This window comes from Pelecanus crispus, chromosome 5 (genome assembly GCF_030463565.1).
Source record: "Pelecanus crispus isolate bPelCri1 chromosome 5, bPelCri1.pri, whole genome shotgun sequence".
Taxonomy (NCBI): Eukaryota; Metazoa; Chordata; class Aves; order Pelecaniformes; family Pelecanidae; genus Pelecanus; species Pelecanus crispus.
In genome coordinates this window covers 18,533,839-18,558,956 of record NC_134647.1, presented here as the reverse complement: position 1 = coordinate 18,558,956, position 25,118 = coordinate 18,533,839, and the positions used below count along the sequence as shown (strand labels likewise).

At 55.3% G+C, this 25,118-nt stretch overlaps 2 protein-coding genes across 4 annotated transcripts; both read right to left on the bottom strand.

The window, feature by feature from the left end:
• Positions 1-58: 58 nt before the first annotated feature.
• Positions 59-6,942, bottom strand: PLCD4 (phospholipase C delta 4). 2 transcript variants are annotated; one of them, XM_075710797.1, is made up of 15 exons: positions 6,895-6,942; positions 6,411-6,585; positions 5,698-5,926; positions 5,353-5,482; positions 4,512-4,743; positions 3,904-4,105; positions 3,436-3,580; positions 2,835-2,987; positions 2,323-2,463; positions 1,804-1,960; positions 1,292-1,408; positions 827-1,005; positions 526-661; positions 294-443; positions 59-165 (listed from the first exon to the last, which is right to left on the bottom strand). In XM_075710797.1, the coding sequence occupies exons 1-15, from the start codon at positions 6,940-6,942 to the stop codon at positions 59-61; spliced, it is 2,301 nt and encodes a 766-aa protein (XP_075566912.1). The 2 variants fall into 2 exon arrangements, with proteins under 2 accessions (XP_075566912.1, XP_075566913.1); XM_075710798.1 differs by having other exon boundaries at positions 6,411-6,569; positions 6,918-6,942.
• Positions 6,943-10,378: 3,436 nt separating this feature from the next.
• Positions 10,379-24,047, bottom strand: CNOT9 (CCR4-NOT transcription complex subunit 9). Of its 2 annotated transcripts, none has more exons than XM_075710633.1 (8): positions 24,014-24,047; positions 19,493-19,672; positions 18,303-18,418; positions 16,863-16,972; positions 15,983-16,092; positions 14,925-15,023; positions 12,302-12,393; positions 10,379-11,595 (listed from the first exon to the last, which is right to left on the bottom strand). In XM_075710633.1, the coding sequence occupies exons 1-8, from the start codon at positions 24,035-24,037 to the stop codon at positions 11,427-11,429; spliced, it is 900 nt and encodes a 299-aa protein (XP_075566748.1). In that variant the 5' UTR covers positions 24,038-24,047; the 3' UTR covers positions 10,379-11,426. The 2 variants fall into 2 exon arrangements, with proteins under 2 accessions (XP_075566748.1, XP_075566749.1); XM_075710634.1 differs by having other exon boundaries at positions 10,379-11,602; positions 12,303-12,393.
• Positions 24,048-25,118: the final 1,071 nt, after the last annotated feature.

The window sequence follows — 25,118 nt, the reverse complement described above, 5'->3', positions numbered from 1 at the left end:
CCCAGCTGCCTGAGGCCAGCTCTGTGGCTTCCATCTGGGTCCTGCTCGCCCCGCGGGCTCAGTCCTGCTCGGGGTTGTGCGGCTCGGTGATGCGGATGTGGACGAAGAGGGAAGAGGGTGGGATGCTGGTGCCATCCTTGGAGAGGAGATGGATGTGGCGGTAGCCTGCAGGGGGAACAGCGAGGCTCTGGCTGACAGCTGCCCCCCACCCCGCTCTCTAGCAACCAGCTGAGCCCAGACACCCCTGTGGGGATGCCCTGGCCCACCACCACCACCGGGCAGCAGCCACTCACCGGGTTTGATGTTGGCAAAGGCTACGGTGAACTGGCCCACAAAGTCGTTCCTGGAGGTCTTGTCGTAATCCTCCACCACGAAGCGGACAAGGGCCAGCTCGGGCACGTGGAGCTGGAACTGGAGCGTCTCATCCCAGCGGGGGTTAAACCCTGGGAAGGGAGAGTGGGCGCTGGGAGGGTAGGGATGGCTGCCCAGGCGCAGCGGGGTCCCTGGCACCACCGTGGGGCTCACCGTTGTTCTCGATGTATTTGGTTTCCTGGTGTGCCTGGTCTGCAGGGACCCCGTGGATCTCCACGCGCACCAGTGGGTCAATGATGGCTCCGTCCTTGCTGTTGGCCACTTTGGGCAGCTGCTGCCCGCTGATCACCTGCAGAAAGGGGCAGTGACCCCACGGACCGGGGAACCGCCAGAGTGATCTGCTGGGAGGCTGCTCAGCTCTGGCACGCTGTCCGGCAGTGTCCCCGCCGGGCTGGGACCAACAGAGCCCCAGGACATTGTCATGGCTCCCCGGGGTCTCTCCTTGGCCCTGTACCTGGATCGTCAAGGTGATGGGGCCGGGGCCCTCCCAGCTGCTGGGGTCGCTGGGGTTGAAGAGAGTCTCCTCGTCCCTCATGAAGGGTGGTTTGAGCACGTAGCCACAGCGGCCGTTCTGGCTGAAGAGCCCATCACACAGGTCCATCTCTGTGCCAGCCGTCTGGAAGTTCAAGGCCACTGGAGAAGGAGGTAGGGAAAGGGTTCAGGGCAGCTTAGAGGCCGTGCCCTGCTTGGAGGTGAGAACCAGCCTGTCCCCATGGACAGAGAGATGCAGAGGCACACAGGCGGACAAGGCACTGATACCTGTGTACCCCTGGGCTCCCCGCTGCAGGGCAAGAGCCTGCGGCCAGACCTGGTGCCAGCCGGGGTTGTAGCTGGCACCAACACAGGCGTTGACGGTGCTATTTGAAATGGGACCCAGGGCATCTCCCCAGCCCACAGCCCTGACGCTCCCCAGCCATACCGATCTGGCACCCCACGTTCCACATCTCCTGGGGGCTGTAGTTGGAGGAGTCGGTCCGCATCCCGCTGGGGTAGATGCGTGTCAGCTGCCAGGCGTTGTGGCGGACAAACTCATTCCCTAGGGATGGAGCATCAGGGCCACTCGTGGGGTCATTCCCTGGCCTGCACAGCCACCCACACCATGTACTGTTCACCCATCTGCCCATCCATCCTTTCATCCACCCATCTATCCACCCACCAACTCACCCACTCATCTACCCATCCAAACATCCATCCATCCAACCACCCACCAATTCTCACCCCCCTCCCCTCCCAGGAACCCAGGTGTCCTGCCTCACTTTCTAAGCCAATACCCACCTCCCTCACCCACCAGAGCCAAAAAACAGGGTACAGCCCCACTGGACCCTCTTTCTCCCAGACAGGGAAGGAACCCCGGTGTCTGGAGCCTCTAGCCCAACACCTGAGGAAGCTGCCTGGCCTGCTCCCTGCATGCCGCTGCCCCCTCCGCCTTACCTGCATCCCGAATGAGCTTCCTGGCCTTGGCCTCAGCGAGGGAGGAGATCTCAGAGGGCCGGGAATGGCTGCGGGCCTCCTGGAAGCCCCGGAAGGACACAGTCTTGCAGTAGATGACGCAGTCGGACAACGCCTGTGCCAAGCTCTCCTTGTCTTTCTGCAAGGCAGAGACATGTTAGATCCCACCCGATGGGTGCACCATCCCCCAACACTCACCCAGGACGGGGCTGTAGAGGCCCAGGGCAGCCAAGAACAGCCGGGGGGTGCTGGAGTGGCAGCATCCCCCCCACAGGCAGCCAGGAATAGAGCAGGCAGGGGACCCCCCCCAGCATGGTGCCACCACAGGGACGCTGTGCAAAGAGGAGGCTGGCATGGCCAGGGGCAGAAAGGGCTGTTCCCCCTCCCTGGTGATGTCCCTGCGGTCTCTGCCTCTCCCCTCGGCACTGGGGTGTCACCACGAACCGTAGCCATGTGCGGGGGCTCAGCGCTCCCAGCTGGTCACCAGCCTGGGCCACCCACCTTCACCCTCCGCCTCTCCTCCTCTGCCTCTGCCCCGTTGTCATCGTCAGACACATCAGGTGCCTCATCCCCTGGCCCATCCAGCGTGTCCTCCAGCCGCCCAATCTTCTTCCCCTTCAGCAGGATCTTGTGCTTCAGCTCCTGCAGGGTTGTGGATGGAGAGCTAGGCACCCTGGGGTGCCCATCTCCTGCATGGAATCTGCTGTCCCCTGGGACCCTGCACTGCTGGGGGCCAGCACCACCAGCTCCCTGCAGCACTGAGGAGGGGATGGGGTAGGAGGGCTCTACCCAGCTGTCCCTCTGGCTCTGCAGGGCATGGGGAGACAACCTTGGGGACAGCTTTGGGACCCCTGTGAATGTGAGGATGCAGTGTCCCCGGGGTTCCCAAGTGCTCCAGTGGAGCAGGATGACGCTGGGACAGGGGTGGCCTTTCCTCTGGAGAGCAGAGCCACCTCCTCACCCCACTCCCAGGCAGGGCAGTGATGCCCAGCACGGCCTCGCTCTGTCCCTACCTCCGGGGATGGGAGCTGGGTGGGGACGCGCCCATTGGTGGTGGCGGTGAGGAGCTGTTCCCCCAGGATGGCCTTGAGCTGCTGGGCCAGGACCTCCTGCTGCTCCATGCTGCAGTGGTTCTCGAGGGACAGGATCACCGGGTAGTCTGAGGTCTGGGGAGCAACGTGTACAGCTGGAGATCAGCCTCAGTGGGGTTGAGGAGTTCTCACAAGGGCTTTGCCCAAGCGTGATCAGTGCCAGGATGGAGCCCTTTGTATCCCCCGAGACCTTCATACCCCTCCAATCCCCCAGCATCCCCCATATCCCATCTCACCCCCATCTCACCCCTGCACCCCCAGCAGACTGTGTCCACATGAGCCCCCATCCCCTGGCACAGCACAGCGCAGGGCTGTGGGTCAGACCCCCCCAGTGCTGTCCCCCGGAAAGGGACACAGCCACCCTCCTCGCCCACAGTGGGGTCAGTCCTGCTGCAGTACCAGGCACGTAAGCCCAGCACTGCTCCCCCTCCAGAGACCCATCGCTGCCCCAAATTGCAGCCACATCCCCCCAACCTGCCAAGGGCCACCCACGACAGCCAGCACCCAGGGAAGGGTGCCCTACCTTGAAGGCGTACTTCCCCAGGGTGCTCACCACCTCCCGGAAGGGGATCTTGGAGGTGAAGGTGTGGCCATGGTACACCATGGGCTCCCCATTCGGCCCGTCCCAGCAATCCACCTCCAGGCACCGGCAGCCCCGTTTCAGAGCCCTACGGGTGGGTGGTCACCCCTGGGACCCCGCACCCGGCCAGGGCACCAGCCCCCTGCCCTCCCCTCTGGCTGTGGGTGTCACCCCTGCAGGGACCAGGGGACAACCACCAAAGGTGGAGATGCTGCTGCATGCAGGGCAGAAAGAACTGGGCTCAGCATCCCCAAGATGGACCCCTTTTCTGGGCACCACGTGGTACAGCCTCAGGGGTGCTGAACCAGGAGGGGGCAAAGGAGCTTCTCCTCTTGGTGGGTTTGCCCCACGGAACTGCCTGGGGCATGGCACTGGGGCAGGAGGGGGCTCAGGAGGGAACAGCCCCTTTACCTGATGTAGCCCTCGATGCTGCTCTGGCCCCGGATCTGGTCCTCTATCAGGTAGGTGTTGTGGGAGGAGGAGATGAAGTAGTGGCAGAGCGGCTGGCTCATGTCCTGCCACAGCACCCGGTGCTGGGGGTTGAAGATGGAGCCCTCCGGGGAGCAGAGGTACATGAGGAACCCGTCAGCACTCAGCACGTGGCGAGCCCGGGCTGCAGGCGGAAGGGGAGGCTCAGCAACAGCCGGGGACCCAGAGGGGACAGGATCAGGACAAACAGGGCTGCTGGCGGCTCCTGGCATCCCCAGCCTGGTGGACATGGCTGCTGCCAGAGGCTGGGGCACAGGGAGAGATGCCCCGGGGCAGCAGCTGTGGGAAGGTGGGCAGCAGACCCCCAAAGCTGGAGCTTGCACCCCACGGCTGGTCAACCTTCTACACCAAAATGGTCCAGGAATGGACCAAAAAAAGGGGAACTGCACCAGATGACTCCGTGGTGAGCCTTCCCCCTGTGCCCACCTGCAGCAGGATGGGGCTGAGGGTGCCCCTGCCATGGGGCTGTGGGTCTCAGCCCCCTCCTTCCCCCTGTGCAGAGCACAGCTGATGTCCGGGCTGGCTCTTACCTGTCTCCGACGGTTCGTATTTGTCGATGAGCTCCATGGCCAGCTCCTCTGTGCCTTCATCCTCCAGCTGCTCCTGCCGCAGGAAATCCACCAGCTCCAGCAGTGTCAGCTTCTTCCCATCCTCGGAGAAGTCCTGGAAGAGGCTCAGCACCTCCTCACGCTGTGTGAGGGCCTTGTAGAAGAGCACGAACTCCTCCCCTTCCAGTGTCCCTGACTCCGACTTGTCAGCAGCCTGCAAGGGAGCTCACTCAGCACGCAGCCGGGGCAAAATGGGGTGTCCTGGCCACCCCATGAGGCTGTGGGGGGATTCTTCCACTCCCAACGGAGGGCACAGAGACTCCACATCAGCGGCAGTGGTAGGCATCGATGAATGCATGAATGGATGGATGGGTGCATTGGCAGATGGAGGGCTGGTTGGGTGGACTGATAGATGGATGGGCCCGTGGATGAAGAGATGGACAAACAGATCCTCCATCTGATGGATGGATGGATGGATGGATGGATGGATGGATGATTACATGGATGGATAGATAGGTGGATGGATGGACAGCCAGCTGCCTGGTTGGATTGATGGATAAATAAACAGATGGCTGGTTAGCTGGGTGGACAGATAAGCAGCTGGATGGACAAATGAATGGGAGGAAGGAACAGCTGCCTTGGCCAGTTGGGTTGACAGATAAATGAACAAATGGATGTTTGTCTGGGTAAACAGGTAGTTGGGTGAACAAATAAATAAATGGATGGATGGATGGACGGACGGACAGAAGAAAGTGACCACATCCTTCTGCAGCTTGTTCCAGCCCCTCCCCAGCCCCTCCAGGCCCTCAGGTGTGGGGCTTACTTGGAAGAGCCGCAGGGCATGATCCTCGTTCATGTCCACGTTCATCATCTTGAGGAGATGCTGCACCTCCTTGAAGTTCATGCGTCCATCCTTATTCTTGTCGGCTTTCTGAAACCAGTCACGAATCCATGTGCGAGAAACCAGGGCAGATGTTAAGGGAAAGGACCTTGGCTAAAAAAGATGGAGCTGGGGAGCATCAGACGGCCTCTTTTCCTTTTTCTGTAGGCTCTCCCTGCCCTGATGCAGATGGCGAGACCCAGAAGAGCTAAGCACATGCTGGGGCAAGGCAGGAGATGCGGGAAGGACCTGGGGCAGAGGACAGGGCGGTGCCTGCAGGAAGGATATTGGTCTATCTTCTCCCTTTGGTCCATGCTGGTTGCCACCTCGATGAGCTGGCGCAGGCCCTGGACCCAACACTGCGCCTCCTCTGCTGAGCCGGCAATGAGGTCCAGGTTGCCCCGGCGGCCGTAGAAGACAATGGTGAAGCAGCGGTCAGGGGGGAACTCCTCAGCCAGGCTCTGCAGCACCTCCGACTGGTGCCCTTCCCGCACCGTCTCCACATCGCTGATGGAGACTGGGGCAGAGGGAGGGGAAGCCTGTCTATGGGGGACAAGGACTGCAGGGCAGGGGGCACTGCCTACAGACATCAGTCTTTCCAGCCATCCCTTCTTCTCTCATCCATCCATCCATCTGCCCACTGAGCTACTCATCGATCCATCTACCCACTGAGCTATCCACCCATCCACCCATCCATCCATCCTTGAGCTACTCATCCATCCGCACCTGTTTGTCTGCCTGCTCCTCCGTTGGCATGCCAGAGCTTCCACTTGTATCAGCTGCAATTTCTACTCAGCCCTTGTGACCCATGGGTCCTGCTGTGCGCATGATGCTTCATGGAGAGATGTGGGTAAGAAGAGCCCACACGCACACAGAGCCTCTCTTGAATGCCCCAGCACCCTTTGCAAGCATGGCTCCAAGAATCTCCACACATGCACACTCCTGTTCACTCTGAACCCTACTGATGGCCCCATGGACAACACACAGCAGCCGGTACTCACAGGCAGACTCAGTTTTGCCCGTCCTCTTGGACTGGTACCAAATGGTCATGCAGTCATCCTGCAGCTTGAAGTAACGCTGCTTCTTCCAGCTCTTGGACTTGACTTTGCGCATCAGCGTCCCTTGCTGCATCTGCTCCAACGTGGCTGTGAGCTGGATGCCTGGGGGCAGCATGGGCTGCATCACTGAGGGTGGGGGTATCCAGGCACTGTGCCCTGCTACCTTGCTCCCTCCCACCCCTGGGACCCCACATGGTCCCTCGATTTGGGATGGAGGAGGGACGGACCCCAAACAAACTCCATTGGCCACAAAAGGGGCAGAAGGTAATTCCCCATTGACCCTTCCCACCCACCCGTGGTGCTGTTAAGCCCTATCCCAATGGCCACAGTGGAGTAGGGATGCTCCTGAGTGCGGCAGGGCAAGCTCAACCCATGGGCCATATTTACCCTGGCATAAATCCGGATGACCCGGTGCCCTGCCCCACGCCTCCCCTCCGCCTGGGCACTCACGGGCGTTGCACAGCAGCGATGCCATGGCTCTGCCTCCTCCGTGCTGGCAGCCACTGGGGAGGGAAGAGAGAGGGCAGCTGGGGGGAGCTGGGCCAGACCCCCCCCACTGTGCCTGGGTCCCACCAGGTGGGCTCTGGCTGTGCCCACCAGTGCGAGGTGCGTGTGCCCCTGCCTGTGTGCAAGCACACCTGTGCCTGTCTCCTGCTGGGTCATTGCTTTCCTTAAGTGTCGAGTTCACCCCACTGTGCTCATGAAATATTAATTTGCATTACCGGGAAGCCAGAGCTCGAAAGGTCTTGGAGGAAAATAGAAAAACTTGCAAGTGCGGCCACCCTGCTACCTGGCGGGTACCAGAGCCCTGGTGCTCCCAGGTCACTGCTCCCAGGGGAGAAGCAGCCCCAGAAGCCAAGAAAAAATGCCCTGGGGGTGCCCGGGAGAGCCAAGAGCAAGCCCCCACCACCTGGGAAATGTCGCCCAACCAGCAAATTTGGGAGTAAGGGAGAGACTTACTTGCTGTAAGAGCAAGAAAGGGGGTGCAGAGCAGGACCCTCAGCTCCTCCAGTCCTTTCTCGCTGGGGAACGTCAGCAGCCCAGGGCCGCAACTGCACAGGCAGCCATATGGGGAGCCCGCTGCGATGAGTGGGGCTATAAATACAACTGGACTGACAATAAGGCTTTGATTAGGCTGTTAAGGCTTTAGACTGACAAATCACTGGATGTGCCTGTCACCCGGCTGTTGGAGCTGGGCCCTCAAGGAGCAGATGCCGCAGCCAGTGGGCTGGGATTTGGGTGCAGGAGGGGACCTGGGGGTCCCTGGGAGTGAAGGGCTCTGTGCCAGGGCGCAGGGGTGGCAGCTGTGCCCCAGGCCCCTGACTCAGCACAGGCACTGGTGGTGAGGGGCTGGGAATAGCCGGTGCTGTCAGCGCACAGGCAGCTGCCAAGCCTGGCTGCCAGACCCTCGCAGGCTCAGGGGCCACACGGCAGCCGTCCCCTGCTTGGCATGGGGACGGGCAGGGCAGTTCCCCAGCACAGCGCTGGCTGGGGCTGTGCCCCCACTCCTGGGGGATGGACCAGGCGTGGGGCTGGCAGTGGCCTTTTGGCTGTCCCCAGGGCAAGGGGGAACTGCCTGTCCACGCTCTCGGGGACCTCACGTGTTGCTGGAGACGCGGAGCAAGTGGGTGCCATCCCCACTGCCTCCAGCAGCGCCCAGTGCCAGGGCTGTGCGTTCCCAGCGCTGGCCCTTCTTGCAGGGCTCAGACCGCAAGGACTCGCTGCAGTGCCTGCATCCTCCCACATCCGACGAGCCAGGGGGGGCACCGACCCACCGGCCCAGGGCTCAGGACGCCTGCACCCACAAACGGAAGGGTGGCACCACCGCTCCTCTCGGGCCCTGCAGAGTGGGTGCCCTGATGCCCGCTGGCTCGCACAGCCCCAGAAGCGCCCTGTGCCCTCCCCCAGCGTGATCTCATCCCCCCTGTGCCCCATGGCCTGCAGGGAACCAGCGGGGGGACAACCCCAGTCACCCACATGCCTGCACCCTCCTGGCAGCACCCAGCCCAGCGCACCCCATCTGAGTTACACTATTGAGGAGAGTGGGACAGGAGCCAGGGGCTGGAGAAACCCAAACCAAAGGCTTCCCGTACGTCTGCTGCCTCCTGCCAGGGACAGCTCCAGCTCTCCCAGCACACGCTGAGCCACCGCAGCGTCCCTCCTGGAGGTGACTGTACCCAAGCAGAGCTGGAGGGCCAGCGGGTGTGAGCGCTCCCCAGCCGCTCCAGCGCAGAGTCCCTCCGGCAGAATTAGATGCCACCGTGGGGGTGGCGGTGCCAAAGCAGGGAGGGATGCCCCCCACCCCCCCGGACACCCTCCTGCTGTCCCGGTGTGCACACAGACCGCCCGTGTCCCCGGGCTCTTCTCAGCCCCGCTGCCCCACACAGCCTTCCCAGGACACGCCGCAGCACCCGGGGATGGAGCCTGACCCACGCAGGGGACCAGCCGGCAGCTGACGGGGTCGGAGGGGTCGGGGGGGGGACAGACAAGGGGCTCCGGGATGGGGCAGCGCAACGCGGGGTGTAGCGGGGCTCAGGGACGGGGGGCAAGGGACACCTTAAAGCAGAAGCAGCAAAAACGCCGGCACCTCTCACCCCACGCCGCCCGTGCAGCCGCCTCTGGGACGGCGCTGCCCGAGCCCGGGGGTCCCAGCCCGCCCCGCCGCCCCTCTCCCCACGCAGGACGCCCGGTTCCCCCGCGGAGGACCCGGCGCCCCAGCCCCGTACCCGCTCTCCGCTGCCGCTCCGCTCCGCTCCGCCGCCTGCGGCCGGACGGGGCCGGGGCTGCCCGGGCTGCCCGCCCCTCGGCAGGGCTGGGCGGCGAACACGCCCCCGGCCCCCGCACGCCCCGCAGCCGCCGCCTCTCAAGGTCGCCTGGGATTAAGGTCACGCCGCTCCCGACGGAGGGGGGAAGGCGGTGGCGGGGTGGGAGCACCCTACGGTGCCCCCTGCTTGGGGCCGAGCCCCCATTCCCGCCTCCCAGCACAGCCTGTCCCCCCCAGACCCGCTTGCACCCAGCACAGCCCGACCTCCCCATGGAGGGCACACAGAGGGTTCCCGGTGCATCCCTGTCCCCTTCCCAGGACACGGTGGTCCACTGGCAATCCCGTAGGAAAACCCCCATGTGGATCCAAGCTGAGGCACCCTTCGGGCAGGCCGAATTGGGTGCAAGGGCTGCAGGGCAGGGACCAAATTTCAGGTGGCCAGTGCTTCCAAACACACTGCACGAAGGCAGCACCTCTTCCCCAAACCCCTCTGTTACCTGCTCCAGGAGCGATGGGGTGCTGCAGGGATGCAGTCAGCTCCCACCGGGAAAGGGCACACACTCCCCCAGCTCACATCCCCAAGCTGGCAACAGCCCCCCTTTCCTCCTGCCTGCAATAAATCCCCACCACCCCTCACCCCTTGCCCTCCCCAAGAGACCAGACCAGGAGCAATCTGTGCTGGCTGGGGTTTTATTATTTATTAATCTGAACTTACAGAAAAAACAAACAAACCAAAAACACCAAACAGAAGCATTTTCACACCCTGACAAGGTCAGGGTGGAGGGGAGGGAAAAGGTGGTGATGGTTATAAAACAGGAGCCGGGGGGCCAAGGAAGAGGCCATGCTCTGCCCTTGTTACGCAAGGCTGGAAGGGGAGGAGGGAAGGGAAACGAGATGGGATTTAAGACACTGTTGGCACGACATGGCAGATGATCAGCAAAATGGACTACTCGAGGAGGGGGGAGAAATCGAGTAGCTGCCCAAGGCTTGCCTGCAGCCAAGTGCACGCTCCACTGCAGCAGAGCCCGGGAGCTCCTCGGCTGTTTCCGAGAGCCCGCCGGGGCCACACTAACCCCTCAGCGCAGGGAAGGCAGGTAAGCGGCTGCTGGTCCAATTTAATCCCAGTTGGGTTGAGGCAGATGCCCAGGCAAGTTTGAAAGCTGAAATGGATGCAGCCAGCTGGCAGAGATGAGCTGCAGGGGGGGAAAGGAAGTGGGGCCAGGACTGAGACACCCCTGTTTGGCAGCAGGCGCAGAAGCCGGCATACCTGGAGCCTGCAGGATGTCGCTCCCAGCTGTCCCGTGGCAGGGGATCATCGGTCGGTGGCCTGCCGACCACCACAAGGCAGGTTTCCTAAAGCTGAGCTCCATTTGACCAGCCAGCCAGCAGCCCTGCTGGGCAAGAGCTGGGCTAGATGGGAGGCCAGCGTACATCAGCCCCTGGCTGCTGCTTAGCTGCGGAAGCGCACTATTTACAGCACAAAAGCCGCAGTCCTGCTGTCTTCTCCTCCCCCAGAGCCCTGGGAAGCAAGCTTATGACGCATGGGTTCATCACAAGTAATCCACCCCTCCTCTTGGGACAAGCAGCGTGGTGGCCTGGCTCTAGCCACTGCCTCCATGCCAAAGGAAAGGAAGAGAGAAGCTCGCAGCGCCAGCTGGATGCAGAGCCAGGAGCAAGGATGTGCTGGCAGGGAAGAAAGCTGTCCCTGGGCTACCTGCAGCTGAGTAGCAGTCTTAAGAGGGCATAAAACAACGAGATCAGCTTTTATTCAGCTCACTCATCTAAACAGACATGTAAGCAAGAAGTGACAAGGAACCGGAGGGACACAGCGCGCACCCCCCGTGTCACACACCACTTGGGTGGAGGCTGAGCTAGCTGAAGAGCGGACATCTGCACTACCCCCTGCCTGGCAGTCGGGGGAGAGATGCCAGCCAAGCCTCCTGGAGAGATGGGGATCTTTACAGACTGTTTTGACTTTTTTTTTTTTTTTTTGAAGCTGTGGTACGAGCATGTGCTGGTGTTGCGATCCCCAGAGGCATGCTGCGCTGCTAGAGAGCAGCCCTTTGGCTGGGTGGGATGGTCCAACAGGCCTGCAGCCAGCCGGCATGCCCAGTTTGTTGAGGAAGAGGTCACCTGTTCCTGGTTCTTTGTAAACCTGAGCTGTTTCTTCCCCAGTTCCCCACCTCCCCCAGCAGTCATTGCGGGGGAAGAGGGATGCCCCGTGGGTCAGTGACTTGACCCTCTTGCAGGTTCTTGACGAGCTGAGCCAGCCAGCGCTTCGTGGTGGTGTCATCCTTCAGGACCTGGGCGAAGGTGGTGTCCTTCAGCTGGTCAGGAAGGCACTGCCTGAGAGCTTCACGTGCCCTACATCAAGAGACAAGAAACGGGGCCCAACAAATAAACTCACAGGGGCAAGAGGGGAGTAAACCCCACTGGGGACACGATGCTCCTTTGCCTGGGGGTCTCACTGGCAGGGCCGGCCAAGGAAAGCACCAAGAAGCAGCACCGCAGCACATGGCGCTCGACCGGCCAGCACAGCTCCCATCCCTCACGCTAAACCTCACCGAGCCAGCCCCTGTGCCCTGACACCCGCCAGTCGAGAGCAATGCAATGCCAGGAGAGACTGAGACAACAATATCCAGCAGCTTTGGGCAGAGCTGCTGATCAGCATGAAATCAGTTTGTATTCCCTCAACTGAATTTCATCTATTGGCCTCTACTGCTAACAGCCCACATGATGCAGAAGAGGGAGAGCACAGCGTACCTTCCACCTCAGTCCCTCCCTTGTACCTAGTTCAAGCTACATTTGAGCTCAGGCAGTCGTAACCTGCACAGCTTGATCTGCACAAGCCCCAAACAGTCACTATTTCACCCATGTACCATAAAAGCTCCTGGGACTAGCATTAAAAAACCCCAAACCAACGAAAAAACCCACCCATTTTCTACACTGAGCTAAGACTGACGTAAGGACAGACAAGGAACCTTGACTTTCCCCGAGTGGGCACTGTGGGGAAGAGCTGCACATCCAAGGGAGCAGGAGAAGCCCCTGCCCAAACTCCTAAAATGTTTACCTGGGGTTATCGGAAAGGCGAAGGTAGCAGCGGACGACATGTTTCAGCAGCCGTGCCGAGGGCTCCTTGGAGAGCTGCAGGACCATTTTACCCTGTTTGACAGAGGCCAGTGCCACCAGTTAAAGTCTTTCTAAGAACAGCTTCACGATCAGCAGAGACTGGGAAACACCATTAAATCACTCATTCTGGCTTCCCGCGCATCACAGCCTTTCATCTACTTTCCTTTTTTTCCGCATCGCTACCTTTCATCTAGATACCCCTGCATGGAGCCCAGCACTCTGCTTGCCAAGATGTCTTTGAGAAGAGCAGCTAGCCATGACTTGGAAAGGATTCTCCCAGCAGCTCGGGGAAAGCTTGTCTCATCTCTATTTGTTTTTTACCTCCCCAGGACTGCTTAAGGGTCCAACTCGCTGCTAGATTAAAGAGAACCTGGGGTTTCCCCCTCATGGAGGAAGGCAAATGTATCCCAAGCGCTTTGATAAGCTCACGTTGAATCACCCCGTGAGGTGTGTTCCCAAGCTCTGCAACACTCCCTGTTCTCATCTGCGCTGCCTTCATTTCAACACCCTTTTAAAACATCAACAACAGCCTGGGAAGCTGTGCCAAAGGACTGGGCTCACCCACACCACGTATAGTAAGATCCACATCTGGTCTTATCATGCACCCAAGACCCATATTTGCTCTTTCTGCTACATCCCTCATTAAACCATTACTGGGAAGCAAGACCAGGGCAGATCTCCCTGGCCCAGCCTCCATTTCTATGTAGGACTTTGCACATGGTTGCACCTTTGAATGCACCCAGCCTAGCAAAGAGTGTGGATGCCTTCACACGCCTGCTTTGAAGGAGTTTAACGGTCTGCTTCCTCATATTTAGGAGTCCCTCAGATCTGCCCAACAAGTTCGTTTTTTTCCTGTAAAACTACATTGGCCAGCACTAACCATTTCCCTCATTAGCCAAATTCACCTGTATTTGGATACTCAGGCAGTTAGCAATCAGCACATTCCCCCTCATCTGCTCTTTTACAAGCTTCCTATTCTCAGCAATTCCCCAGGATACCAGTATTTCTTCAAAATAAAGAAGTCAGAGAGCTCCTCAGACAGCTCCTGGATGGGAAATACTAACTTGCTCTTTTAAAAGCATCTAATACTTGTGTAACATCTTAATCAGTTATCAGCAAACAAGGAATTAAATCATCACCCATGAGACAGGAGTACACTATCCCGATTTTTGAAATAGAAAACAGGAATGTCTACAAACATTTTCATCTCTTTCCATAGTAGCACTATGGAATATTAATCATGTCAGTGCTTCACCCAATGGTGGGATTATACCACAGCTAGGATTTCTTCCATGCTAACACAGCTTTACACGCCCAGATCTTTCCATGTTCGTACCCTTCCCAGCTATGGATTCTTCCTTGGTCTCCTTCCCTCCCCTACCCCATGGTTTCTAACTGCGTCTTTCACTTTGCCCCCAGGCCAGATGTACTTTCATCAAAACCGATCCTTTTCTTGAATGCAAAAATCATGTCGCATTGGATATTATGGACATCAGCTCTTAATCATTCATATTTTTGCTGTTTGTGGGTGAATTAGGAGGTAATATTTTCTTTACATTTGGGAAAACAGACAGACAAATACATATTCCCAATGAAAGCAACAACATTTAGGCACAGAACCAGCACTGCAAAGCTCTTAACTTAATGCTGCATTTTCTTCTCCTGAGACTGCTCTTTAAAAAAGCAAGCAAGCAAGCAAACACAAAAGCAGGACAATAGCTATTCCAGGGCAGGCATGTATTCCCCTTGGCAGGCTCAAAGATAATAAAGCTCAAGTTGGGGCTATTACTCCTGGGATGAACAAATTATGAGTACCCAAACTAATTCTTCACAGGGGACAGGGAATAGACAAAAATTGTCTGCTCTCTCTGTGTTCCAACACAAGAATTAGAGTCATTAAGCAGCAGCTAGTAGGAGCCAAGTTCAAAGAGGGAAAAAGAGGAGGTTGGCCTTCCAGGCAGCAAACAGGAAAGCCATGAAACTCCTTGGTAAAGGACACTGTAGATGCAAAAAGTTTCCATGGGTTCAAGGGGAGGACAGAACAAACACTGGGGGTTACTGCATAGAAAACCCACAACTGGCCCCAGAAATCCAAAGCTGAAAATAGCTGGCAGCTGCAAGACTGTTATGAGTGCATGTATCATGTATGCTTGCCCTGCTCTTACTCCTGCACTCAACCTGCTGCTCTTTCAACCTGTTGTGGGAGACAGAGATAAGAAATGGATCCGTGGTCTGAGCCATGTGATCATTCTTAAGTAAAAATAAATCAATTCACATCCAACTAACAACCCTGAAAACTCTTTTTTCTTCTCTGGAGATGTTTACCTGGTTTATCTTGGGGACTTAGTATCTTACAACTAATAGGTGTTCTCTTGACACGAAACCAGAGATATACAAAGGAAACGTGGAAGCAGAGAGCTACAGTGTCACAAGCAATAAGCCCAAGAATGATTTGACTCCCTCATCCTGTGCTCCAGCCAGAGAGCAGTAAGGTAGCTGCTGAAGAAGCTGGCTGCTAGAACATAACGTTTTCTTTTTTTTAAAGAGAAAACAAATAATCTTACCAGTATCATGGCAACATGGGAAAACCGCTCATAAGTCTGACAGATATATGCCAGCCCTGTGTCATCCAGGAGGATTTTCTGAAGAATAAACGTAGCAACCTAGAATAGGGAGAAAACAGGAAAGAAAGCATATAAACAACTTATCTATCCTAAAAAGTGACAGCCTTTGTGCCGTGTTCTTTTCAAGGCAGTCCCAGACCTGAAAGGCCTTTCAGCAGGCAGCAAATGCTTTACTCAGTGAAAGTTTAAAGCCAAAAGAAAACACAGGATACTACACAATGCTTGGCATCTCTGGCTAAAGAAAAGGGATGGACACAAAGCAGTGTGTCCAAGACGACTGGATGCAGGTTGCATAAGACAGCAACTACTGCCAGGCCGCTCAGGACAGCCTCAGCATCACAGCCACACTACTTTGGTCACAGAGCAAGAATCAGGAGAAGGATCTGTCCCTTGGCCCTGCCATCTAGACAGCAAGCTGATTTTGGTTTTCATCTTGAACATTACTGATTCATCATAAGACATGTGACTTTCTGGAAGAACCTCAGCCAGCTATGTCAGCAGGCTTCACCAGAGAAGCGCACACAGACTAAAACCTGTGGCCAGCCTACCCGGGTCATCAGACCAGTCTGACCACAGATCTGAGCTCATGGGGAAAAGGGGCCCCTGATCACAGGGGACAACAAACTGGTCCAGTGCGGTGAACATTCCCATGACCACCACTAACAGCTGCTGCCCAACCTCTGCACTGGGTAGCTATAGCATTTGTTCTCTCACGCCAAGGAAAGTTGATCCAGCTCAGCCCTGAAAGTTACTCTGCAGGGCTGCAAAGGAGGGAATGGGTGTTGAGAGCGGCAAGATCTTTCCCAGCAAAACTACCAAGCTCAGGAACTGCAGCTCAGTTTGGTGTTTTTGGTTTGCTTGGTTTTTGAGGAGGTAAAAACTCCACCCAGAGTTGCCCCAGCATTTGCAACAGGACACAAGCCAACTCTGCAGGTTACTGTCTCCCTGGTCAGAGATAAACAACAACAAGTCTTAATTAAGATAAAAAAAGTGGCTACCGTTTTGGAGAGTTCACTGCCAGACTCCATAATGCGTAAGCACAGGGGGATAATTTCTGTCGTCAATAAGAAATTTATCACTTCTTGCTCATCAGTTTTCACCAAGGCCCCTTGAAGGAAAAACAAAAAAACGAAATCAATAAATGCTAAGTTGCTTCCAAAAATCTCACCTTTCAAAGAGGGCCCATGCTGTGTCCTCCCCAGGAATCATTAAGTCTGAACAGCAGGCAGAGCAACTGTCATCCTAAATATGTTGCAGCACATGTCTGGAGAAGAAATCATTTTGGCAGCATTAAAGTAATCAAGCTGGGTTTGGGGGTTGTTTGTTTTTCAGAAAGGCTGTCCCCCAGTGGTAACACAAACACAAGAGGATCACGCCACCCACAGCAACCTCTGGGAAGAAGAAATGCATTTTAAGACCCTCTTACTTTCTGCATCGAGAGAGAAATGTTTTGGGCAAAAAGAAGAAAAACAACAGGATAAGGGGAAGACAGGGCAAATACACCCAAGTCAATCAATGACAAAAACCCAAAGAAAGCCCAGTCTGTACCCACCCATCCAGTGTGCAGCTGCCTGGGCTGAGGGTGAAGGCACAACAAGCCTGCAGGTGCTTGTACTCACAGGAAAACATATTTTTGGCAAGGCATTCAGACTTCAGTGTTTTCTTATTAGTGAAAAGCCCAGTTCCTACACACTAAGAGGAACCTGCCTCCACAACTGATGGAAAAGGAGCAGCTCCTCCTGTTAATACAAAAAGGACTCAGAAGATCCCAATAAAGAGAGACCTGTGATTTTGGTCGTGTACGTCTCTATACCCACAGCATGAACTGCATCCAACTGGCTAAGAAACAAGTGCTCCAGCATTAGTCTGGCTGCTTACCAATCACTCCGAGGCTCGTGAGCCGCAGGTACTCAAACGGACGCGTCTTGCTAACTGTGTGCAAGAAGGGGTACAGGAAGAGAGGAATATGGGCTGCCAGAAAAGCTGACCTGTAGGAAAGGGAGAACACCCAACGTGAGAGACAAGGAAAACAAAGTGAGCACACAATTCAGCGTTACCATGCATAGCTTCAGACTACTCCTGACAGACACTATGGCTGCTGCTCCTCAAAAGAGGCTAACAGTTTGTTCTCTGATGGAAAGGTATGAAGTAAATTCTGCACTGGGCGCAGCACAAAACCTAACACCTAAACTGCCAGTTACCCCCATCACTGCTTCCAGCTGACCAGGAACAGAGCACATCATGTTGTTTTTATTACCTCTTCCCACCACCCAGACCCTCTGCTTTGTATATTCACTGTTGCATTTCACCTTGGAGGCTCCTATGGGCAGGGACAGTCAGCCACAATGCATGTGCAAAGCCTCTGCGTGACAGAAATCCAGACTGGCTGATCTCTAGGCATTACCACAGTTCAAATGTGCACAGCCACCTTTCCCCAAGAGTCCTCACACTGCCTTCTGACAATGGTGAGAAATACAGACTGCAGGGAGAAACCTGGAGATTGTTCTGCTAGCAGAGGGAAGCTCTCTTGCACAGTCACCCAATATTCTTCCTGTGCTTTCAGTTTTCAAACTTTAAACGTAAAGGTGCATGGTGTGGAACTACCCTATTTCTTCGGATATCATCTCATGGAGGGTCACTTTTTAACGCTACTTTGCAGCAGCTGAAAAACAACTTCAGCTATGCAGCACTTTCTTGTCAGCAGGAACAGAAGCATGAGATCATGGATCTCTGGGTCGTTTTCTTCTGAGTTTTAGCTCCTGATTTTGGCTGAACCAACATCATCTTTTCCCCTGCTGACATGGGCTGGACACAGATTGAAAAAACCTGAAGTCAGGCACTGGCTAAGGACTCCAGACATGACACCGCTATTGCTCCCTTGCCACACACGGTCTCTGGGAAAGACAGCCCTGCTTATTCCACCCTTTGGACAGCTGGTCTAAATAACTATAAGCTGCTGGTCTAAATAACTGTAAGCTCATTAAAACAAGGATCCTGCAAGCAGCACTCAGCACAAAGGCACCCTTATCTCTGGCTGAGCTCCCAGGAGCTGCCACAACCCAATGTTTTGGGAATTTGCAGGATCTCAGGGTGATCCAGGGAATGCAATGCATTTAGGACCACCATAAAGCTGTCATCCTGATAATCCGTGCAAACAAGTGAAAGCAGCAGGCTGCTGCCTATCTTCCAGCTCTGTCCTCTCTTCCGCTTCTCTTGGTAAAGAAGAAGAAAGGAGCTTACATGCTTCTGGAGTCAAACAGACATGCTGAGCTGTCAACATCGACACCTCAGAAAACTCACACACTTGGAAACACTTACCTCGTTTCAGGATGTGATGCAACACACTGTAGTAGGGCTAAAGCATTGCAGACTCTGTTGGACTGATGGGCTGTCAAAGTCGGAGGGTTGATTGATGGATAAATATTTACAATTTCCTAAAAATCAACAGATGAAGAGAAGTTAAAGGAGAAAAACATCAGAAAGCTGCACCAGAGCACTTGCCCAGCAAGGAACTATGGTGACAGGAGATGACAGTTTCCTTTCACCAAACATCACTTTGAAGTTACACGGCAGCCACCATGCTGGCCAGGCAAGGGCAGAGCTGGGTCAGAGTCAATTTGACAAGGAGTCACAGGAATGCATTCAAACCTTAATTTCAGTAAAAAAGGGTTCATTTGATTTCCTGGCTCTTTACTAGTGTAGGGACTGCTTTGTTTTGAACTTCCAGATCGAAGAGGAGTGTTGTTCCTGTGCCTAGAGGCAGAGCACACCCACTCTATTCATACTGTTGCTGCTGGTACTCTTCTAACTCAATGCAGGGGAAGCAACTGAGGGTGAGAAATCCGATTCAGAAATTTGCCTGCTTCCAACTATAGCTCCCTTCTAATTTTCTTCACTTGTTTCAGGGCCACTCCAAGAACAGTTTGACATTGCCAGTCCTGCACTCTTTTCTTTCCTTCTTTGAAAGAAATTACTAGATTTGGCACTGGGAGATAGCCAGTCATCAACTGCAGAGTAGTTTGCCCAGAGGTAAGCTGAGCTGCTCGGTTTCACATGAAGTGCCGGTACATTCCCTTGCAAGGATCTCTGGAGCAGTGAGCAGCATTCCCTCCCTGCACTTCCAGTGGGCTCCCTGCAAAGGCAACCTTCTGACCAGGAAGTGCTCAAGCTCATGCAAAACAAATCAAACCAGGAGTAAGACTGTTGTGGCTCTGCTGTGACACTGTATGAAAATAAGAAGAACGCAATCCACAGGGAGCTTATACACCCAAGAACTTGCCTGTTCCCCTTCCAACTATGTAAGCTGTCTAATTTGAAATCTTGCTAGTAATGATTAATGGCAAATGGGCTTCCCACATCAGCTCCCCTCACGGCATGATCCAGCATAGTCCCGGCAATGGCAACAAGGGACCCCACCAGAGCCTCCCCAGATCTGCCCCATGGACGCACAAGCTCTGCAACGTGCTGGTGCTGCACCGCGGAATAAAGACACCACCAGTCCCACTCACCTGAAGGAGCGCTGCGATCGTGCCAAATGAGTGCCACAGCATGGGGGCAAGGTCAGGCACAGACTCACGCTTCTTGCTCAGCTCCAGCAATGCATTCTCCCGCGTCTCAGGGCTAGACAGCTCATTGATCCACTGGTAGATCTTTTCACGGTCGACCTGAGCCAGTGCTGTTGGCACAGGCTGGGAGGGAGACAAGAAAACTTCAGTCCAAACATTTTATCCAAGTCACACCCAAACCCTTCCCACAACCTGGCAGATAAGCAAAAAAGGGCTCAAGAAACTCCTGACTGGGGGAAGGAGGAACTAAAGCTGCATTAAGATGCTCTGGATATGGATCCCTTCCTTAGATTAGTCTTATTATTTCACCTATCTGAAACACAAAGGTTTTACTTTCTGGCCTGACTCATTAGTACAGTCTCTCTTAATCCACTTGTCAAAGTAATACCTTGTAACTTCATTCAGCAATATGAGAGCGCCATACTGCTGCCTGTTTGTGCCAGCAGAGCTCCTGGGGAGGTCACACATATACTTTAGCCAGCTATTATTTGCTCCACCTGCATTTAGCATGCATTCATTTCATGCTTCAAGTGCAAGCTTCCACAAATTCAAAGTAATGCAGACACTACCTTTTTCTCTCCAAAAACATCCATGACGTTGGAGCCTGCCAATGGGATTCACCCAACATACATGAGAAAAATATTCATACAAATACCAGAAAAATTCTCACTGCTCCAACATCAGCATGACACCATCCACAGCCAGTAATATCTACTGTTAGAGATGTCTCATATTCATCCCATGTATCTTGTTTGCATGCACAGAGCTAAAAGGGAATTTTTCAAGACTGATTTTGTGCAAAAATTCCTGCTCAAAATAAACTCAGAGAAGGGCAGATCTGTATTCATACTCAAGGCACATTTTCTACTACTCAGGAGAAATGCAGGATTTCTTTTCTGCCTTTCTTGGAACATAAGGGAAAGAACAGCATCAAGGCCAACAAGGTTTCAAGCCAAAAACATGAGGGAGGGTTGGGAAGCAAGAGAAGAGACATGTGGAATTGTTAACATAGTTTCTCTGGAAAGGGCAAAGAGCTGGTCTTTCAATGGAAGTTTGTGTCATGCCTCTGCTGGCACAGCAAGCACTCAAGGTGTAAACAAATGCTCAGCAGGCTTCCAAAAGAGACAGTTTGGCAATTCAGATTCAAAATTTTGAGGGAGACAAACACAGGCATTAAAACCCCCTGTGTGAACACTTCCAAAAGCCAGTTCAGAATCTATTCAAACCTTCTGCGGCAGTGTTTACTATTCAAGTAAAGCACAGCCCTGTTCGTACGCTGGTGCTCCTGAGCTAGCCTGTATGCAACCAGCTCAGCATCCCCACGTGTACAGCAATCAGCACTGGGAGCAAAGAACAGACTGTATTTCTTTTTTTTTTTTTAAATCCAGACTGAAACTCTTCATGTGCTTACCACAACAGATGCAAGCACTGCCTGTACTGCACTGATAGCAACGCTACTACTAAGTGGCTGATCACCAAGGCACTGAAAAGAATACAAAGGAGTTCAGGAATTGAAAGTGGTTGGAACCAAACCTGAAACCATATGCCAGAGGCAGGCTCCCAGACTGCAGGAGGGATGAAGGGAGACTTCTTAACCTTTGGCAGACATGTCCAGAGCTTTCTGTCTCTATTTCGGCAAAGGTTTCCCTCCGCCATTCATCCACGTATTGTATCCATAGCCATGTCCAAAGAGATTCTTCCCCAGCTGTGGGAGTTCTCTCTCCCCCAGCCACTTCCACCATATTATTTAACTTAAAGGTCTATATATAAGCCAATGTGCTGTTACCAATCCCTATACTCTAGGGCTCAAATACCTTTTTAGCTGTTCATCTTTATTCCCATCCTCTTTTTTCTCTTGTCTACTCTTTCCCCCCCCCCCCCCCCCCCCCCGAACCTCACACTAAATTAGTAATCCTGACAAATTTATTGTGTTCTTACAGCCGGGAGTGCAGTTCCAATGGCAACTCCTACGCTGGAGCTCAGAAAGAGAGGGAGAATGAACAGAGCTCATTTGTTTTTATTTGGGATGGTAGAGTGACAAGCAGTGTAGCAATAATGTTGTTATAATTGTGTTATCTAAAGCTTCCATCTATTTTTCTAGACTCACTGAAGTTTCAGTTCCTGTAAGCTTAAATACATCGACCCTTTAAAAGCACAATCATGTGCTTGTGATCCCTAGAGAACACTAAGTAGATTTTCCACACAATTAAGTTTATGATGTCCAATATCTGTCTTAGCCAGAACCAACTGCTTTTCACAGGCTCTACAGTTGCTCCTCTCATTTTAGTTTAAATTGAAATACATATTTTTTCCTAATTTCCTACTTTATTGCTGTTCCCCCTTCTCCCTCTAAAACCTAAAATTCTGGGGAACCCTAAGGGCTACACACAAATCCTGCAAGCTCCAAGACTGAACCCTGCCAGGCAGACTTTCTTTTGCATGCAGGGGAAGCAAAAGTCCAGCACAGACTAGCCACCTCTGCATCATGAAAGATCTTGTAACACCTTCCTCAAGAGGAACAGCATTACCTGAAACATCCATGCCTGATTACACCTCCAACAATCACATAACAAACTGGATTCAGGCAACTGTCTTCCTCTTCCTAATCAAACAGTTGCTACTAGGCACACTAGTAAAAGTACTGGTCAACAAAAGCAGAACACTGACTAGTGGGATACACATGCTTTTTAAACTATTTTGATTCATCACCAACCCAAAACCACCAAAATTAACTTGGAACTTCAATAGCAGTGAATTAGCTGGTTTGAGTTGGCCTTTCAAGGCCTTAATGCTAGCTACAGCTACATTTATTGTTTTTAGCCTGTTCTTGAGCCTCTAGCACGTTATGCTGTCTTCAGGTCTGAAATCATAGTGTCAGCTCTGCCACCAGTGTCACTGTATAAAGACCAATGCTCTGGCTTACCACAGCTTTATCACGACAGCATTCACAACATCCGAGGGATTCTTGAGCCAATTCATGACCCTACTAAGAGGTAACATTATTTACCACAACTCCCAAGCACATCTCCAGAGCCAAACACCCTTCCCTGTCGCCTTTAGTCTAAGCATACTAACCAACTGTGGTAGGAAACATTTCAATACAGAACTACCAGGTGGTGTGAATTATGTATGAATGAAATATACATTCACATGAGTCCCAAAATAAAGTCGATTTCTATTCCTGAAACAGATTATTTTGTTAAAATTGTCTTTTAAAAAAATCCTTTTATACAGAGGTGACTAGAACACAGACAGAGAATTAATGGGAGATACAACAACCCCTCATGCATTTCAACAAGCACTTAGGAATTACACTTCTATAAAAATGTAAGTGCTGATTAAGACAGTTCACTATGATGTCACACATCTGTCTACACTCCAGAAGGCATCACTTTAAATCAGAAGTATTTGCTAGCACTCCAAGAACCAATTTAAAGTCACAAGCACTTAAACAAAGTGGGAAGACTTAAAAAGTTCTCTCAACTCCTGTTCACAAGTACTTTACTCACTCTTGTTTGCTTGTCAGTCCAAGCAGATCCTTGAGCTAAGTTCATCTGAAAACAGCTCTAAGCACTGGTCTTGCAATACACCTCCCAAACCCAATACACAATCAACTCTAGGAAGTCTTATACACACGATGAACACGCATTTGGAGAACCAAAACACAAACCTGCTCAGATGGGATGAGAGATGCAATAACCACATTGCTCAAACTCTGCTTCTATTTTTGAACCCAACCAGGCCAAAGTACCATTCCACTCCCACTGGCCTGAACATCAGGCACCCCATCCCGCCACAGCAGCTGGCTGAGGGGGAGGAGGGCAAGCACCAGCTACGGACAGCTCTGCAAGGTACCGGGGGGAAAGGGAAGAAGGAACAGGCAGCCTCTGCGTTCCTCATGCTTGCCTGCCGCCCTAAGGAACTTTTCACTATCTCCTCTTTCCCTCTGCAGTCCAGGCCAGAAGTAGAAGAGCTCCCCAGAGGACCGAGTAGGCGGCCGGGTGTGCAGGAGGCGTCCAGGCGCAGCGGACAAGAGGAGGGAAGGAGGGAAAACCCTCCACGATACACAGCGGGCGGAGGGCGTGCAGCCGGGAAGCCCTCCCAGCCCCTGGGCGAGCCACCCCGTCCCCAGGAGCAGCAGAGCACGGCGCGGCCGCCCCGGGAGGCCGAGGGGAGCGCCCAGGGGAGCAGCTGCAGCAAGAAAGCGCTCACCCGGCGCCTGCCCGCTGCCGACGGCATCCACCGCCCCCGCCGGCCACCGGGGCGCTGAGGGGAGGGAGCTCACCAGGGCCCCGCCACCCCGCGGCCCAAAGGGCCCCCAGCGCGGGGGACCGAGAGGAAACATCCCCTCGCAGCTGCGAGCGGCCGCGCGGCCTGCGCAGAGGAGTCCGGTCCGGTGCGGTCCCGGCCCTGTCTCCAGCCCAGCCCAGCCCCGCCCCGCCGGGGCACAGAGCCGCGCCTCACCGCGGCCGTGGCCAAGCTGTGCATGGTGGGAGCGGTGCCGGTGCTGCCGCCAGGCCCGCCTCAGGAGGCCGCCACCGCCGCCGCCGCCGCCGCCATAGACCCGGGCCCGCCCCCTCACCCCGCCGCGAGGGAGGCCGGGACGGGGGCGGGGCGAGGAGGCGGAGGCTGCGCGCATGCGCACGAGCGGCGCCGGGGCGGGGCGGGCGGCGCCGGTGCCGAGGGGGCCTCTTCGGCGCATGCGCTGCTGGGCGGGAGGCGGGGGGGGGGGGGCGGTCGCGGGGCGCGCCGGGAAGGGCGCCGCCGCGCTGACGTGAGCGGGCGCGCGCGCGCGGCGTCTCGCGCTGCTGGTCGGTTCCCGCCATCCGCCGCCGCCGCCCCCCCCCCTTCTCCCTCCCCCCCCCCCCCCGGGGCCTCAGCCCGCCCAGCGGCGCCGGGAACGCGCCGGGACGCAGGTACCGGGGCTCGCCACCCCCCCTCCTCCCCCCTTCCCCCCCCCCCGCGGTGCCCGGCCGGGTCCCCGTGCCCCCTCCCTCCCCCCCCCCCCCCCCCCCCGCCGCGCGCGGCGCCTCCCCTCACAGCGGCCCGGCCCGGCCCGGGCCGGCCATGGAGCGGCGGGGCGGGAGGCGCTGCCCTCGCCCCCCGTCCCCCTCTCCGGGCGGGCGACGGGGCCGCGGGGCCCTGCCCGGGGGCGGCGTGGGGGGAGCGTGACCGCCGCCGGGCCGGGCTGGGAGCGGCGGCAGCGGCTGGGCGCGGGTTACCGGCGGGGACCCTCTTCGGCGGCGCCTCCCGGGCTGCGTGCAGGGGCCGCTTCATTCATTTCTTCTAGTTTTTATTCAGAATACGCCGGGCCGTGCTGACCGGGAGCCCGCGGCGGTGCGGGGGCTGTTGCTCGTACCGCTGGGCCGGTGGCCGTCGCGGGCGGAGTGCTGCGGGCAGGAGGGCAGGGCCGCCCCGGGGACCCCCGGCCGGGCCTCCCCAGGTGACTGTGCCTCACGTCCCGTCAGCAGCGAGCTCGTTTTCCCTCTTAGGCTTCCTCCGAAGCTTTGGTTTCCATCTCTTACCGACTTTCCTGAGGCACTTTTTTTCCTTCCCTTGAACCTATTGA